Source organism: Esox lucius, chromosome 8, assembly GCF_011004845.1.
Source record: "Esox lucius isolate fEsoLuc1 chromosome 8, fEsoLuc1.pri, whole genome shotgun sequence".
Lineage (NCBI taxonomy): Eukaryota > Metazoa > Chordata > Actinopteri > Esociformes > Esocidae > Esox > Esox lucius.
The window spans coordinates 25,937,501-25,952,922 of record NC_047576.1 but is presented as its reverse complement, the minus strand read 5'-3'; the positions used below and the strand labels follow the sequence as shown (position 1 = coordinate 25,952,922).

Below are 15,422 nucleotides of genomic sequence, written 5' to 3'. Positions count from 1 at the left end.
GAGAGAGAAAGAGAATAGAGAGAAAGAAAAAGAGATCGAGAAGAGAGGCAGAGGGGGAGAGAAAGAGACAGAGAGGGAGAGAAAGAGACAGAGGAAAGAGAGAGGAAAGAGAGACGGAGGAGAGAGACAGGAAGGAGCGACAAAGAGAGTAGAGAGAGACAGAGAGGAGAGAGAGAGCGAGGGAGAGATACAAAGAGAGGAGAGAGAGAAAGAGAGGGAGAGAGAGACAGAGGAGGAGAGGAAGAGAGACATAGAGGAGGAAAGAGACAGAGAGACAGAGAGACAGAGAAGGAGGAAAGAGACAGAGAAGGAGAGGGAGAGAGACAAGAGGAGGAAAGAGACAGTGAAGGAGAGGGAGAGAGTCCCCCACGAGGATGACACATGGTCCTGTTTACGCCGTGCTTGTTGTCTGACCTCACCATGGTAACAAACCACTGATGCCAACAGAATGAAAATAAATGAAAATGAACGTAGGACATCAGTATGTCATTTCAGTGTGTCTTCCTGACAAAGAGACACTGTGTTGTGTGTGAGGTTTTAGACACAGCAGGGCCAGCCATGGAATGGGTCACTAATACATAATGTAGAAAGTGGTACAAACACACAACGGTTTCCGTCCTTCCCTCCCTCCAGTTTTCCTCAGCCTCTCAGCTGTCTTCTGTTCCCTTTGACTTCCCGAAATGTGCCTTTTCCGAAACCGGAGCTGCATGCTGTGGAGGTGCGTGATTCACCAGACCCGGAATGCTGACGTTCCCACAGGAAACCTGGAGCGTCTCAACCCAGGGTGTCCGGGACAGGCTGGTGGATGTACACACACACACACACACACGTCTCACCCCTAGACATGCAAATACTGGACTGACTATATCAATTCAATCCCAGCCAGTCCGGGATAGCTCACATTTAAATGCAGGTACTTCACTCTGTTTACAGTGCGGGAGTACCAGAAACCGTTCTGTCTTCTCATCTATACACTCTGTTTACAGTGCGGGAGTACCAGAAACCGTTCTGTCTTCTCATCTATACACTCTGTTTACAGTGCGGGAGTACCAGAAACCGTTCTGTCTTCTCATCTATACACTCTGTTTACAGTGCGGGAGTACCAGATACCGTTTTGTCTTCTCATCTATACACTCTGTTTACAGTGCGGGAGTACCAGATACCGTTCTGTCTTCTCATCTATACACTCTGTTTACAGTGCGGGAGTACCAGAAACCGTTCTGTCTTCTCATCTATACACTCTGTTTACAGTGCGGGAGTACCAGAAACCGTTCTGTCTTCTCATCTATACACTCTGTTTACAGTGCGGGAGTACCAGAAACCGTTCTGTCTTCTCATCTATACACTCTGTTTACAGTGCGGGAGTACCAGATACCGTTCTGTCTTCTCATCTATACACTCTGTTTACAGTGCGGGAGTACCAGAAACCGTTCTGTCTTCTCATCTATACACTCTGTTTACAGTGCGGGAGTACCAGATACCGTTCTGTCTTCCCATCTATACACTCTGTTTACAGTGCGGGAGTACCAGAAACCGTTCTGTCTTCGCATCTATACAAATGGTCTTTGCCAGCGAGTGAGGAGGCTTTTTGATTCAACATCAATATAGACTAGGTAGAAATCCTTGAAGCTACATATATAGATATTGTTTTCTACTATATACAGTATTGTTTCATAATATGGTACTATTATATTTGCGATAATTGGCGCCAAAACGTAAATTGTCCTTTATACTTCTATGTCTTTTTTAAGCCGTTTCAGAGGTGACCTTGAACAAGTGCTTTTTCAACTTCAAATGTTCAATGGGATTCAGGTCTGGACTTCCCTGGCCAATTCTGAACAGTCCAGTGTTTAACACTGAACTATTCCAGAGTGCTGTTTAATTTGAATTAGGGTTTGTTGTCCAGCTGGAAAAACCACAACTGTTCAACCAGAGACAGTTAAACCGGGTTTAACAATTATACTTAGAAAACAACTTAAACGTCGATGTCCTGATGTCTTACACACATTTAGGCCTCCAATACCAGAGTTAAAAATGCAACCCCGGAACACAATCAAACATCCCCCATAATTAATTGTAGACATGGTATTACTTTCTTTAAACGTTTCATTTGGTCACTGGTAAACATAAAGACCCCACTGCTGCAGAAACAAACACAAACCAAAAAAACCCACCAAAACAAGCCAAATGTGTCTATAACAAATAAGAGCTTGCTGAAAATACAAAATCAGGACTGTGCTTACTAACAACCAAACTAAGCGTTCCGAAAAAATAACACCCTGCCGATCACCAAATGAGGGAGAGTGTTAATCAGGCTGTGCCGTTGCTTTCCCGCCACTTCCAAAGAAATGATCATTTCATCAGATGTTTGGGGACCTGAGGTGGCAACAGGAAGCATAGCGTTCAGAGCATCTGAACAGTAACTAAAAGGTTATTAGATCAAATCCCAGAGATTGAAAGGTGGAAAATGTGTTGTGCTGTTGCGGATCAAGGCAGTCAACCATAATGGCTCCCAGGTTGTTGCTGTAAATGTGTTCTCAGGCAGACTTACTTTGTAAATAAGGGCAAAAAATTTTAACTTAATGTCCACATTAAATTGGAACATAAGATTCCCAAAAGATATTACTGAATTACATTAACATTTTGTTTTGTTCAATTGTACTAAGTTAAACAAAAAATCTATTATTGATAGGTGACATTGGTGTAGTAAATATTTGTATGAAAGCTGAAATAGTATTCAACCTAGACACATTAATATTTAGTAGAGACACCTTTCACTGAAATAACAGCTTTAAATATGTACCAGCTTTGCAAACAGTGTCAGGGTAATTTTGGCCCATTCTTTTTGGCAGATTTGCTCCAGGTTGTTCAGGTTGGTTGTACAATGCTTTTGGAAGGCAGTTAGTGCCAAATAGTCTCCATGGAATCGAGACCAGGATATTGACTAGGCCACTGTAGGACATTCACCTTTATTCTTTGTTCTTGATTCACTCCAGGGCTGCTTTGGCCTTGTGCTTGGGATCATTATCCTGCTGAAAGGTACATTCCCTGCCAAGCTTCAGTGTCATTTTAGTAAACTGAAGCAATATTATTTTGTACTGCTTCAATTTTCCTGTTTTATACATGTTTTATATTTGTATAACGTAATCTCTAACTTCTGTAGAATGTTCTTCAGTGTTCATTTTTGTTTAGATTCACAGCCTGACCAATGATTATTCAATAGAGGAACTCGAACATATTCAACATACTTTAATAGGTAGAGGCCAATGCCAAGGTTGACCCAACCATGAAGGAGCCATGAAGGACCCATGAAGGACCCCAAAAAAATAGAACAAGAACTACCACGTAAAAACATGACGTAAGCAGAACAGATAGGTCCGATAAGAACCGAACCAACAGCCGTGCTGGTAGTATTGGATAGGACTGATCCACGGAGGATCCATGAGCTCTTCAAGCTGTTTGATGACTGAGGCTTACAAACGACGGCTGCGTGGTATGTTGGACCTACATCACTGGTTCACCCAGACCTTAACAGCACCAGCACCCTCTGCTCTGACGCAGTGACCGTCATGGATGTCCAGTTAAAGAACCCCCAGCCAGCCCTTTCCCCCCCAGCACCTCCCCCCACGGGCCCATAATAATACCATGGTTCACCATGAGGAGTCTTACTGTCAGACATGGCAACACGCCAGCACGTTAATGGCCATAGAGAAAGAGAGACCCATAGCGCAATTCACTAACCTAAAGTAAACACTGACCACACACACACACACACACGTCATGCTCCTGGAGAGGGTGACCCCGTACTGTTCGTTTCATCTTGGTTCAGTCTTCTCTCCCTGCTTGCTGTTGGCACCGTTAGGTTAACACAAACACTGTATGTCTGTCATCAACCACAGCACCGCACAGCAGGCTGTCCCCTAATATCTCCCCGCTCCAGACTGCTCCCTAATGGAACACTACACCTACATGGAACCCTATGGCGCCTGACCGTTAGTAGTGCCCTACATAGGGAATAGGGTGGCGTTTGGGGCGCAGAGCTGCTCTGTTTCAGGGGGTTTTGGGACATGGGTGAGTGGTGGGAAACTGGAATGCAGTCTGTGGCCTCACAGCAAGTGGTGCTCTCCCTTTGGCTCCCTCTCTCCACCTCCTTCCCCGTCTCCCTTTCTCCACCTCCTTCCCCGTCTCCCTTTCTCCACCTCCTTCCATGTCTCCCTTTCTCCTTTCTTCTGGTTAGTGTAACCTCACTCTCTGCTTTCTCTTCCCTCTCTTCTCTCTATGAGTCTCTCTCTTCCTCCCTCTCTCTTCCTACCTCACCTCCTCTCTCCTCCTTTCTTTCCTCTCCCCCTATTCACTCTCTCCCACTCACTCTCTCCTCCTACTCGTTCTCTCCTCTCTGGTTCCCTTGAGCGCTCCCTCCCTCTCCATGTTCCATCAGTTCACTCTTACTCTCTCATTTATTTGGTTCCCTCACACTGTCCATCTCCTTCCTCTGGTTCCCTCTTATTCTCTTGCTTGCTCTCTCCATTTTCTCTGTTGGCATGCTTACACTAGAGGCTTCATGCAGATCACATATTTTGGTCTCAAATTATCTGTGAAAACATTTCTCCCACAATGCATTCTGTCCATACATCCATCTGGGTCCACCAGTCTTACCTCGACATAGTCCTTGGCGTGGCCCCAGTCTCTCTTGGAGTCCAGGTTTCCCAGGCTAAAGCTCTCCAGCTGGCCTAGGTGAATCTTTGCCACAGATCGACTGATCTTTCGTGTTACAAAGTTTGCTCCTGGAAGAGACCAAAAACAAAGAGAAATAGGAGAGAGAGGATATCAGTGAGATCATAGTCTGACCATGGTAAGATAACCAATAGAATACCCCTCCACCAGCCAGTGACCATCTGCTTCTGTCACTGGACTGGCCCTGTATCCTGTATTTAAACTTACTACACCCCACCTGGAGTGACGAGTGGGCAGGATTTGCAGGTTGGATACAGTTCTATTGGCCTATTGTGTGAGCCAAGCTCAATACCCATACAGTATTTAAAACTATTTTAATAATATTTGAATGGCCCAGAAGTGCAAAACACAACCACTTATACAAGTACACATCCCCAATTCAAATAATACCCCCAATACAGCAAACCATAGCCACAAAAACTATTACACACTCCGAATAAAAATACTCCCCAAAACCGCAAAACATAACCACTAATACGATGACACTCACAATTCAATACAACACCCCTTCCCCAGATATGAAAGCTCTCCCCCCGAATACGAAACATACCCACTAAAATGGTGACCCACTCGCAACATAAATACTCACCCCAATAACAGACAAATAACCAATAATATTATGACACACTCCCAATAAAAATAATCACCCCAATAACACACAACATAACCACTAATATGATGACACACTGAAATTATTTTATTGACGTTTTGGGTAGGAAGAAAAATTAGTGTAAACAATTCAATAAGGAACGTAGTTGAAACCATTGGTATTTACTGTGTGGGAGTACGGATATTCATGAAGTCATCTTAGATATGTTGTCAACTTAAAATTAGTGTGCGCACTCTAAAAACTTGAAAAAAGCAGGGCTTTTACTTGTTTTTCATGACTGATGTCTGTGCCACTTCTTTGAAGCCATAGCTAAACCGCTAGCTACTAGACAGTATTTTCCCATTCACCCTGGACAAACTGCATCCAATCAGCGATCAGAGCTGTGTACCTACCCTTTCTGTTGTCTGTCAGTGTTGTTGTTTCATATTAGGGAGGAGTGTTCATTTTGGGGAAAGAATATTGAATTGGGAGTGTGTCGTCATATTAGTGGTTATGTTTTGTGGTATTGGGGGTAGTATTTGTATTTGGGGTGTGTAATTGTATTAGTGGTTGTGTTTTGCAGTATTGGGGGAGTGTAATTGTATTAGTGGTTGTGTTTTGCGGTATTGGGGGGAGTATATGTATTGGGGGGAGTAATTGTATTAGTGCTTATGTTTTGCGGTATTGGGGGAGTGTAATTGTATTAGTGGTTGTGTTTTGCGGTATTGGGGATATGTAATTTTATTAGTGGTTGTGTTTTGCAGTTTTGGGGAGAGTACATGTATTGGGGGGAGTAATTGTATTAGTGCTTATGTTTTGCAGTATTGGGGGGAGTATTTGTGTTGGGGGGAGTAATTGTATTAGTGGTTAAGTTTTGCAATTCAAAACATAACCACTTCACACCGTAAGATACCAACCAGCCATCGCAAAATTCAGGAAGCCATTACCAAGTCACAGAGATGTTACCACCAACATTATAATCACTACAGTTAGAAATTACAGTTACAGTCATAATCACTGCAGTCACTACAGGTAGAGTCTGTACAGTTGAAGTCAATATAGTCACAATCACTACATTCACAATCACAAAAGTCAATACAGTTGCTGTCACTATAGGCACAGTAACAGCGACTACAGTCACAATCACTACGGTTATAGTCACTTCTGTTACTACAGACACAGTCTTTACAGTTGAAGTCAATACAGTCACAATCACTACATTCACAATCACGACAGTTACTACAGTTACAGTCACATTCACTACAGTCACAATCACAATCAGTCGCGTTACAGTCAGTCCCAACAGGGACCATCACTACAGTAAGTCACCACCGCAACTACAGTAAAACTACAGTAATCTACCAGTCTAAAATGCCGCTACAATTAGTCGAACTGTAAAGAAAGACATGACAAGAATCACGATGGCTTTCAAGCGCACGTTCTAATACTGAACTCTCACAGGCCTGCTGGGCATAGCGGCAAGGAGGCAAAGCCATTAGAAAGAATTGGACACCACGACATTGGTGAGAGGGGAAAAAAAAGGAAATGGAACAAAACAGGTCCATCATATGGAGACGCGTACTATCACACACACAGATGGAGAGGACCACCCCAATGGCTAGCTGAGGCTGTCCAGTCCAAGAGCACCGCGGGGCGAGGTAGTCTGCCAGACCACCGGCCTCTCTGCCTGGTGCTGCTGCTCTCTTGGATGAGAAATACTGAGATTTTATCTGCGGCAAAACAAACATCTTCTAAAGGATTTGTCCGTGCAGTGTGTGTGTGTGTGTGTGTGTTGTGCTGTGCGTGTGTGTGACAGAGCTATGGAGATATGGTTTTGTGTGTTTGGCAGAACATTGTGGCCTAGTGTTTAATTCAAGCACCGTGAAGCACAGGCACACAGGATAGCCTATAACTACATAGTGGAACTATCTGTGGAGTCCTTTAGCCAAGTGAAACAATTATATAGACTCATATCAACATCAAATATTACAACGCCACGTCTAATAATGAAACAGTGGAAAGAAACATTTCATTAAAGCTTGAGGTCTATGGCAACATTTGACTGGCTGTCTAGTTGAATTTAGTTGGGTAGTACTAGATAGGTTTGCATCCAATTATTCAGATTCGAAAATCAGAATCAGAATCACATTTCTCACAAGCGGTGTTTCTACCTAACAGACTTGCTGAAAACAGAAGCTAGCCATAAATACAGTGTGGATCAGCAAACCTACATTATGAAAACATTATTATTAATATTTTGTGTTTAAGCATTAGGCCAAAATAACAGCACTGGGCAACTGACAAATGTTTTGTAAGTGCACGCTTATATCATAAAAAAAAAGAAAAATACAAATTGACAATTATAGAGAAAGATTAACTGCAAATGGCAGTCAAGCATAAATTATAATTGAACTACAACAAGACAGTCAATATTCATTTGAAAGTAGAATCAAGCTGATCTCCGTGCACTTTCATAAGCCAGGCAAGTTCCTCATAACTTATTTCATCTAATGCCTAATAAACAGTATTCTTTTTCGTATTCAGAGAACCACAAAACATACAATCTTGTGACTCCAAGTTTACATCATACTGATGGATAGTATATTAAATATATGAAATATTGCAGACAGAAAAATATCCCACCATAAAACAAACAAATTGTCTAAATGACTGAAATTCAACTGACATTTCCTGTTTCCATCGGCATGCTTGTGACTTTTTTGGTGCCAGGTTATTCCTCCACATAAAAAAAAAGAGTGGATGGAAACTCAAAGAGACTTTTTTGTCATCCTGCACAAAAGCCTAATAGTTTAGCCCAACTGTGAAAATACAAACGATGTTAGCAACTATGTTTAAAAATGCAATCTACATGACATTTATTGTTATTATATCTGTCTTTTTATAAATTTGAGACGTATGATTACACCCCCATGAATTTATCTTTAAGAAAAACCTTCAAGCCCCAAAAATGCTAGTAAAGATGGACAGACATCACAACATCATCTATAATAGAAAACTAAGATGTTAAAATAGAAGTATTTAATAAAACATTTAGGCTGCATTTCAATTACAACCTATCATTTGAATGAATCACTTAACAACGCTCCATTATAAGCCAAACCATGGGCTATTATTAAAAAAACTAACAACAAAGCCATTAAATAAATGGCAGCGCTGAAGTGCCTGCCCTCATTCAGATTTGTATGCCTCATAAACGTAAGCTACATGTTGTTGCGTATCAGGGGCCCTTGACCATAATTAACTAGTGGCTTGTCTCTGTGTCTTTGTTGCAATGACGAGGCACAGACACACACTGAGTTAGCCAGAGCACATACACAACACCCCGATCACGCACATGCAACACATCTGTAGTTTCACATAGAAGCCACGGCTTTAGAATAGAACCAGACTTAAAAGGTAGACCAGACAGACATGTTTTCAGGAATAAAAAAATAAAAAAACCGGGGTAGAAATTTAGACCAGGCAGACTTATATTCACAAATAAACTGTGTTTTATGTTGTTCGCTGGGGCATGACAACTGCATAGTTTCGCAGTTACTTTATGTAAAGCATTTGCAGTAAATTCTAAAACTACACAAATGCTCAATCACAATGTCAGCAGACTTATCAAGGTCGATCATGTTTAACTGTGAAAAAACAAGCTATCAAAGGCAGTCACCAAAGCTGTCCATTATTTACAAGAAGTTGGAACATTCAACATTCTGAATTAATATACTGTAATTGGCATATTCATTTGAAAATAGCTTGTGTCCATAAAGCGAAGATAAATGCTGGAAACCCTCTTGTGCCAAACCAGTCCTGTCTCAACATCTAGTCTGCCCTGGGAGATTTCAGTATGCTGCCAGGTCATTTATACTGGCAAATAAACTGTGAGTCTGTGTGTGTGTGTGTCTTATAGAGTCTGGTGCACATGTTGTTAATGGTTTTCGTTCATAAAAGGACTTATACATCGATAGATATGGCACCCATGGCACCTGGCAGCCGCTGTGGTGAGACAGGTGGCCTTGCCAACAACACACGTTCAGAAACATTCCAGGAGGATGTTGGTTTGGTGTTGATGAGGTTGTGTTTTCTGGGGTATCAAATACGTCAGGTGTTGTAGGTGTTGGGGAGGCCAGGGGTAGATACCCGCTATGAAAACGGGCTGCCCACTAGACAGAGCAGACCCTCGCCGACACCGTTCTAAAATGTCTGCCTCTCGAGACACGCCTGAACAGCCCGCATGCCCATTTGGGCTAACAGACACACCTGTACACCCTTGGCCGGCAAACCTCAAGCCCGTTCCACGGGTCACCGCCTCTCTCCCGAGTTCTAATCGGGGGTTCTGTAGTGAGCGCGCAAAGGAGCAACCCACCGACGGACGCAGAGAGATGACAGCTGTATACAGGCTCAAGTGGTAATGTGTGCTTCAGCGGCGCGGTATGGCTGGGTTTGGTGGTGCTGGGGGGGCTGCCTATGCGTTTGTAAACTCACCCCTCAAACACACTGCTGTCTGTCCTGGTTGTCGGCGTGCACACGTATAAAAACATGCACCCGCACGGAGAGACAGATGTGGCCCGGTCGTGTACAGCAGCGTGAGTCAGTTGGAGCAATGCTGAGGTTTGGGAGGCTGGTCCGTCACGGAGGGTGAAGGCAGACTTCATAACTCAACCTCCCTCATCATGACGGCTCAGCGTGATGGCGGAGTTACTGCTGCCCGGAGACCCTGAATAACTGGGCAGCGCCAACTCAATGCCCACTAAACGTGAGAAGAAACCAGAGCCAACTCTACCCCCCCCCCCCCCAACCAACTCAGGACTAACTTAAATCGCCCCTCAGGACTAACCATGCCACCCCCCAGGACTAACCCGGTCACCTGGCTGGAAAAACCCAGCCAACTTCCCAGGACTAACTCAGTCACCCGGCTGGAAAAACCCAGCCACCATCCCAGGACTAACCCAGCCACCCACCTTGGAAAAACCCAGTGACCTCCCCAGGATATTCCCAGTCACCCCCCCCGCAAAATCCCAGCCACCCCCCCCCCCAGGACTAACCCAGCCACCCCCCCCAGGAGGTACTCTGCCCCCATCCAGAAGATAGTCTCCGCCCACTCAATCATGGCTCCATTTCAGCATCACCCCGTCCCCAGCTGTGCCAGTGTAACTGGTGTCTTCAGAGCTTCTCTGTTTCCTCCTTGCCAAGGAAACAAAATGGAATGAAAAATAAGACCGGAGTGAGAGAAGAGAGAACATGTGTGTATGAGAAAGAAAGAGAAAGAAAAATCCTGGCGAGGGTTTTGCTATCTGCTCAGTATTCACAGCCTGTGGTTTCGTTGGACTAGCCACCAGGCGAGGTAAAACGGCATTTGCCACCCCATTTTTTTCTTGAAGGCACAGACGTGGATCCACACAGGTCATTGGACCACAGAGGGAGAGACAGTTTGGCTTTTTATACCAATATTAACTACGTTTACGTGAATTTCTCTTCATTCAAAACCCCCAACAAAGTTGCAGTTGCAACAGCAAACCACACAAAACCTCATTTCAGTCCTCTACCGCAGCATCAACAGACCAAAAGGACCATTAATGGGAAAGTTTGGGGGAAATCCCCCTCACCACAGCCGGTGTCCCCCATGGTGTCCTGGCCATGTCATGGTGTCTGCTACGGCCCACAGTTTCATTAGCACGGTCAAAATTCATGAAATGAAACTGCTACACAAAAGCTGAAACTTCCTCAAAAGAGCTTTGATGTGAATCACTCTTCCACAAACATTCTACTTGTGCTAGTTTTGCAGCTGCATGTCCTCACACACTCCTTCATTCATCCCTCATCTGAAACAGAGCAATAAACTAGACGGCAGCGAACATAAAAAAATTATAATATATACATACATACAGGTGCTGGTCATAAAATTAGAATATCATCAAAAAGTTGATTTATTTCAGTAATTCCATGCAAAAGTGAAACTTGTATAATTTATACATTCATTCCACACAGACTGATATATTTCAAGTGTTTATTTCTTTTCATTTTGATGATTATAACAACTAATGAAAACCCCAAATTCAGTATCTCAGAAAATTAGAAAATTGTGAAAAGGTTCAATATTGAACCTAGTGCCACACTCTAATCAGCTAATTAACCCAAAACACCTGCAAAGGCCTTTAAATGGTCTCTCAGTCTAGTTCTGTAGGCAACACAATCATGGGGAAGACTGCTGACTTGACAGCTGTCCAAAAGACGACCATTGACACATTACACAAGGAGGGCAGGACACAAAAGGTCATAGCTAAAGAGGCTGGCTGTTCACAGAGCTCTGTGTCCAAGCACATTAATAGAGAGGCAAAGAGAAGGAAAAGATGTGGTAGAAAAAGGTGTACAAGCAATAGGGATAACCGGACCCTGGAGAGGATTGTGAAACAAAACCCATTCAAAAATGTGGGGGGGATTCACAAACAGTGGACTGCAGCTGGAGTCAGTGCTTCAAGAACCACCACGCACAGACGTATGCAAGACATGGGTTTCAGCTGTCGCATTCCTTGTGTCAAGCCACTCTTGAACAAGAAACAGCGTCAGAAGCGTCTCGCCTGGTCTAAAGACAAAAAGGACTGGACTGCTGCTGAATTATGTTCTCTAATGAAATTACATTTTGCATTTCCTTTGGAAATCAAGCTCCCAGAGTCTGGAGGAAGAGAGGAGAGGCACAGAATCCAAGTTGCTTGAAGTCCAGTGTCAAGTTTCCACAGTCAGTGATGGTTTGGGGTGCCATGTCATATGCTGGTGTTGGTCCACTGTGTTTTCTGAGGTCCAAGGTCAATGCAGCCGTCTACCAGGAAGTTTTAGAGCACTTCATGCTTCCTGCTGCTGACCAACTTTATGGAGATGCAGATTTGATTTTCCAACAGAACTTGGCACCTGCACACAGTGCCAAAGCTACTAGTACCTGGTTTAAGGACCATGGTATCCCTGTTCTTAATTGGCCAGCAAACTCGCCTGACCTTATAAAAAATCTATGGAAACACAAAACCTGCGGTTCAAAAGTTGTTAGCTCACTTCATAATGTTCACAATTATTATTGCAATTCCAGCAACAAAGGCACAAAGCCCCAAAATACAACAACTTAGCAAACAGCTGAATATTTTTAACTTGTTTATAATTATCATTAATACAGAGGTGCCGGCAAATATGTGGTGAGCTGGCATTTGCTCCATTACTTTTCAAAGTGGTGTGGCGCCGCCCCATCACTTTCAACACGGCAAGGTATTGAGCAGACTCAATTTATCTACTATTTTAAAAGGAAAAAAAACATTTTGCAACGGAAAGAATAAACATTATTTTCTTGCAGTTGAACAAGTTGATAAAATCCTTGTCAAAATGTTGCCCTGTTCACTCTGCTGAATATATAACACTACCTCAAACACCGACTGCAACAGGTGAATAGTATTTTTAGTTACAGCCAACTTGGCCCCAGAGGCAGAGCATTGATTACGCCTCTCAATAACTCTGTTACGCTAGTAATCGTCAGATTCGAGTCAGTGCAGATGGTCACTACCTACTTTCTTTGCCCCTGCTCCCCTATCGCCTGCTTCCTGACAGGTGAAAAGTCTGTGGAAATTTTAATAGAAAAAAACAAGCTATGTCAAACTTCTCAACTTGTCCCCATCACAATCGAATGATCATATCCATAACTGCCAAACTGCTATTGTTACATTTACTTGCCTACATTTGTAGCTAATACGTGTTAACTAGAGAGTTAAAATAACATTTTTGGGGTTCCACATGTTGAAAGTTGGGATTGCTGAAATGCCAGTCTCTTGGTAATACTAAGGAGTGTCACGTCAATGATTGAAATGTTAGCAAAAGAGAGAGTGGTACGCCGACTAACATGACTGCAACTTCTCATGGAACCTGTTTGAACTGGCCATGTATGTGGTAAAAAAATGACAAAGGACAAAAAAATGAATAACCGATTTAAAACAAGTAACCGCTGCTTCAGGTTTGAATTGAATGGAAACATCAAGACATCACAGAAACAAGTTTCACCAACAAAGAGGTTCCAGAAGGCATTTGTTCTAGAATTCTTCCAGAACTGCAAATCCCATAATCCCTTGCTGTCAGGGAGCAAGAAGCCAGGGGGTGAGTGGCTTAGTGGAAGATTCTATTTAAAGGCCCGCACCCAGTCTTCCTATTCACCACACCATTGCACAGGTACAAAGCTGGATCGACCCCAATCATACCCCAACTCATCTCAGAGGGAGTAATCCAGGCAATATATTAGCTGGCTCTTCCATGAACGTTTACTTCATAAAAGCCATATGTGGCTTTTAACACACGTTATCAGTACTAACTTACAAGTGGAGAAGCTAACAAATAAAAAGAACTAAACCTGAAATGCGAATGGGATTTCGGATGGTTACGGAGAAAGACAAAGAGAGAAAGGCAAAAAGAGAAAGAAACAGAGACTATGGGATGTCTGGTGTGACGCAATGAGATACGAGTGAGAAAACGGATTTGAGGACGTGTGAAACATTTTGGGAGGGTGTGGAAGGAGAGAGTAGGAGACAGACTCATAAGGAGATTAGGCAAGTTCCTCTCATGGCAGAACAAAGAGGGAGAGACCAAACATCTGATTCTGTCCGACCTATCAGACATGGCCATCAAAGGTAGTGCACTCCACACGAACTCTGAACTCCAGTCCATACAGGCCAACACACCCACACAATGCCAAGAACCAGAGGTGGGTAAGAGCTTCCCATGAGGGTCATTTGCACAGCTATTATTTAGTATCATTTAGTCATCCTTATTCTATGTTATTGTGGCAAATTGCCTGGGCAACACAAAAACGGTTAACATGTGCCAGAGTGAAACAAGTGACATCATGAAGAGGGATGAGACTGACATCACCAGGTAAGGTGAGGGAAGAAGTGGCCAGAGGAGCACAGAGGGTGAGGCAGGTGGAGGAGTAGGCATGGAAAGGAGAGAGAGGATGAGGTGTATTTAAACCTCCTTACATCATATCCCTCTTTCCCAGGAATGACACGAGAAGTAAAAAAAACTTCATACAAAGTCCTGTGAGGGTTCTAGATATATGTTTGAAGGGGCCTTATATGTTGAAGGGGCTGAGTTGACTGATTATCACAAAGTTCCCAAATGCTGAGAGATGTTCCTCTGAACCTGACAGTGTATGACAGGGAATTCATGTTTTTGATTTAAAAGAGCAGGACAACCCATTGAACTGATGGATTCATGAGCTCAGTTGGCCTGGTTTGAACAAAGTCCAGCACCATGATTCACTTTAGGGATATTGTGTGTTGCTTAGCTGTAGTAAGTAGAAGCACAGGCCTGAGGTAATAACACGGATACAAACTTCATTCAGCAAAATGGACACATTAAGATGTTCATATTAACAACAGGTGTGCTGACAGCACATCAACACCAGTATGAATCCAATCAGACAGACATCAAACGAGAGCATCAGACACAGCACTGACAGATAGACAGTTAGTTTTAAAAGGGTTCAGTTCTGGTCACTGATCCTGCAGTCCTAAACCCCTCCGTGTGAGCCTACCCAGTAACACTGCTTTGTTATCGTATAACGGGGTCGATATGGAGTAAATTTACCATGTGTGTGGCATGCTAATCCCCATGGTGTATCAGTGAAGCGGGTGTGTTTGTTATGGCTAACAGGCTAAGCTAACTATTCTAGAGCTAGCCACCTAGCCGTGCTGTGAACCACCCAGGCCGGCTGATGTGGACTAAAGATTGTTTGCTTTGGGTCACACTGGATAAGCCAAGGGGTTATTTTTCCTTCTCAACTGTCCTGAGCAGTGACTGCAGAACCTTTCTTCAAGAGAACAATAGGAATCCCCTGTTTATTGGTGGAACAGGCGGGTGTTTAGGATTCGAGGTAAGAGAATCCTGAAAATAAATTCCAGCGGAGATTAACTTCTCATCCTTGCTAGGAGCTGACCCGGGAACAGATCTTTGTTCACCGCGAACCACAGGAAAGAAAGGAAAAAGCAGTGAGTAGGGCTGCGTTTAAACAGTCAGCATAATTGTGATCTGAAAAAGATCTGATGTGAAAAGGTCTGACGTGATA

General features: G+C 43.4%; 1 protein-coding gene across 2 annotated transcripts in view; it reads right to left on the bottom strand.

Moving 5' to 3' along the window:
* gmds (GDP-mannose 4,6-dehydratase) overlaps window positions 1-15,422 on the bottom strand; it is a 170,311-nt gene that overhangs the window by 96,366 nt on the left and 58,523 nt on the right. For both annotated transcript variants that reach the window (XM_010897815.3, XM_010897816.2), the window contains one exon: window positions 4,657-4,784. In XM_010897815.3, the coding sequence (XP_010896117.1) occupies window positions 4,657-4,784 (128 nt within the window). The remainder of the gene's footprint in view (window positions 1-4,656; window positions 4,785-15,422) is intronic.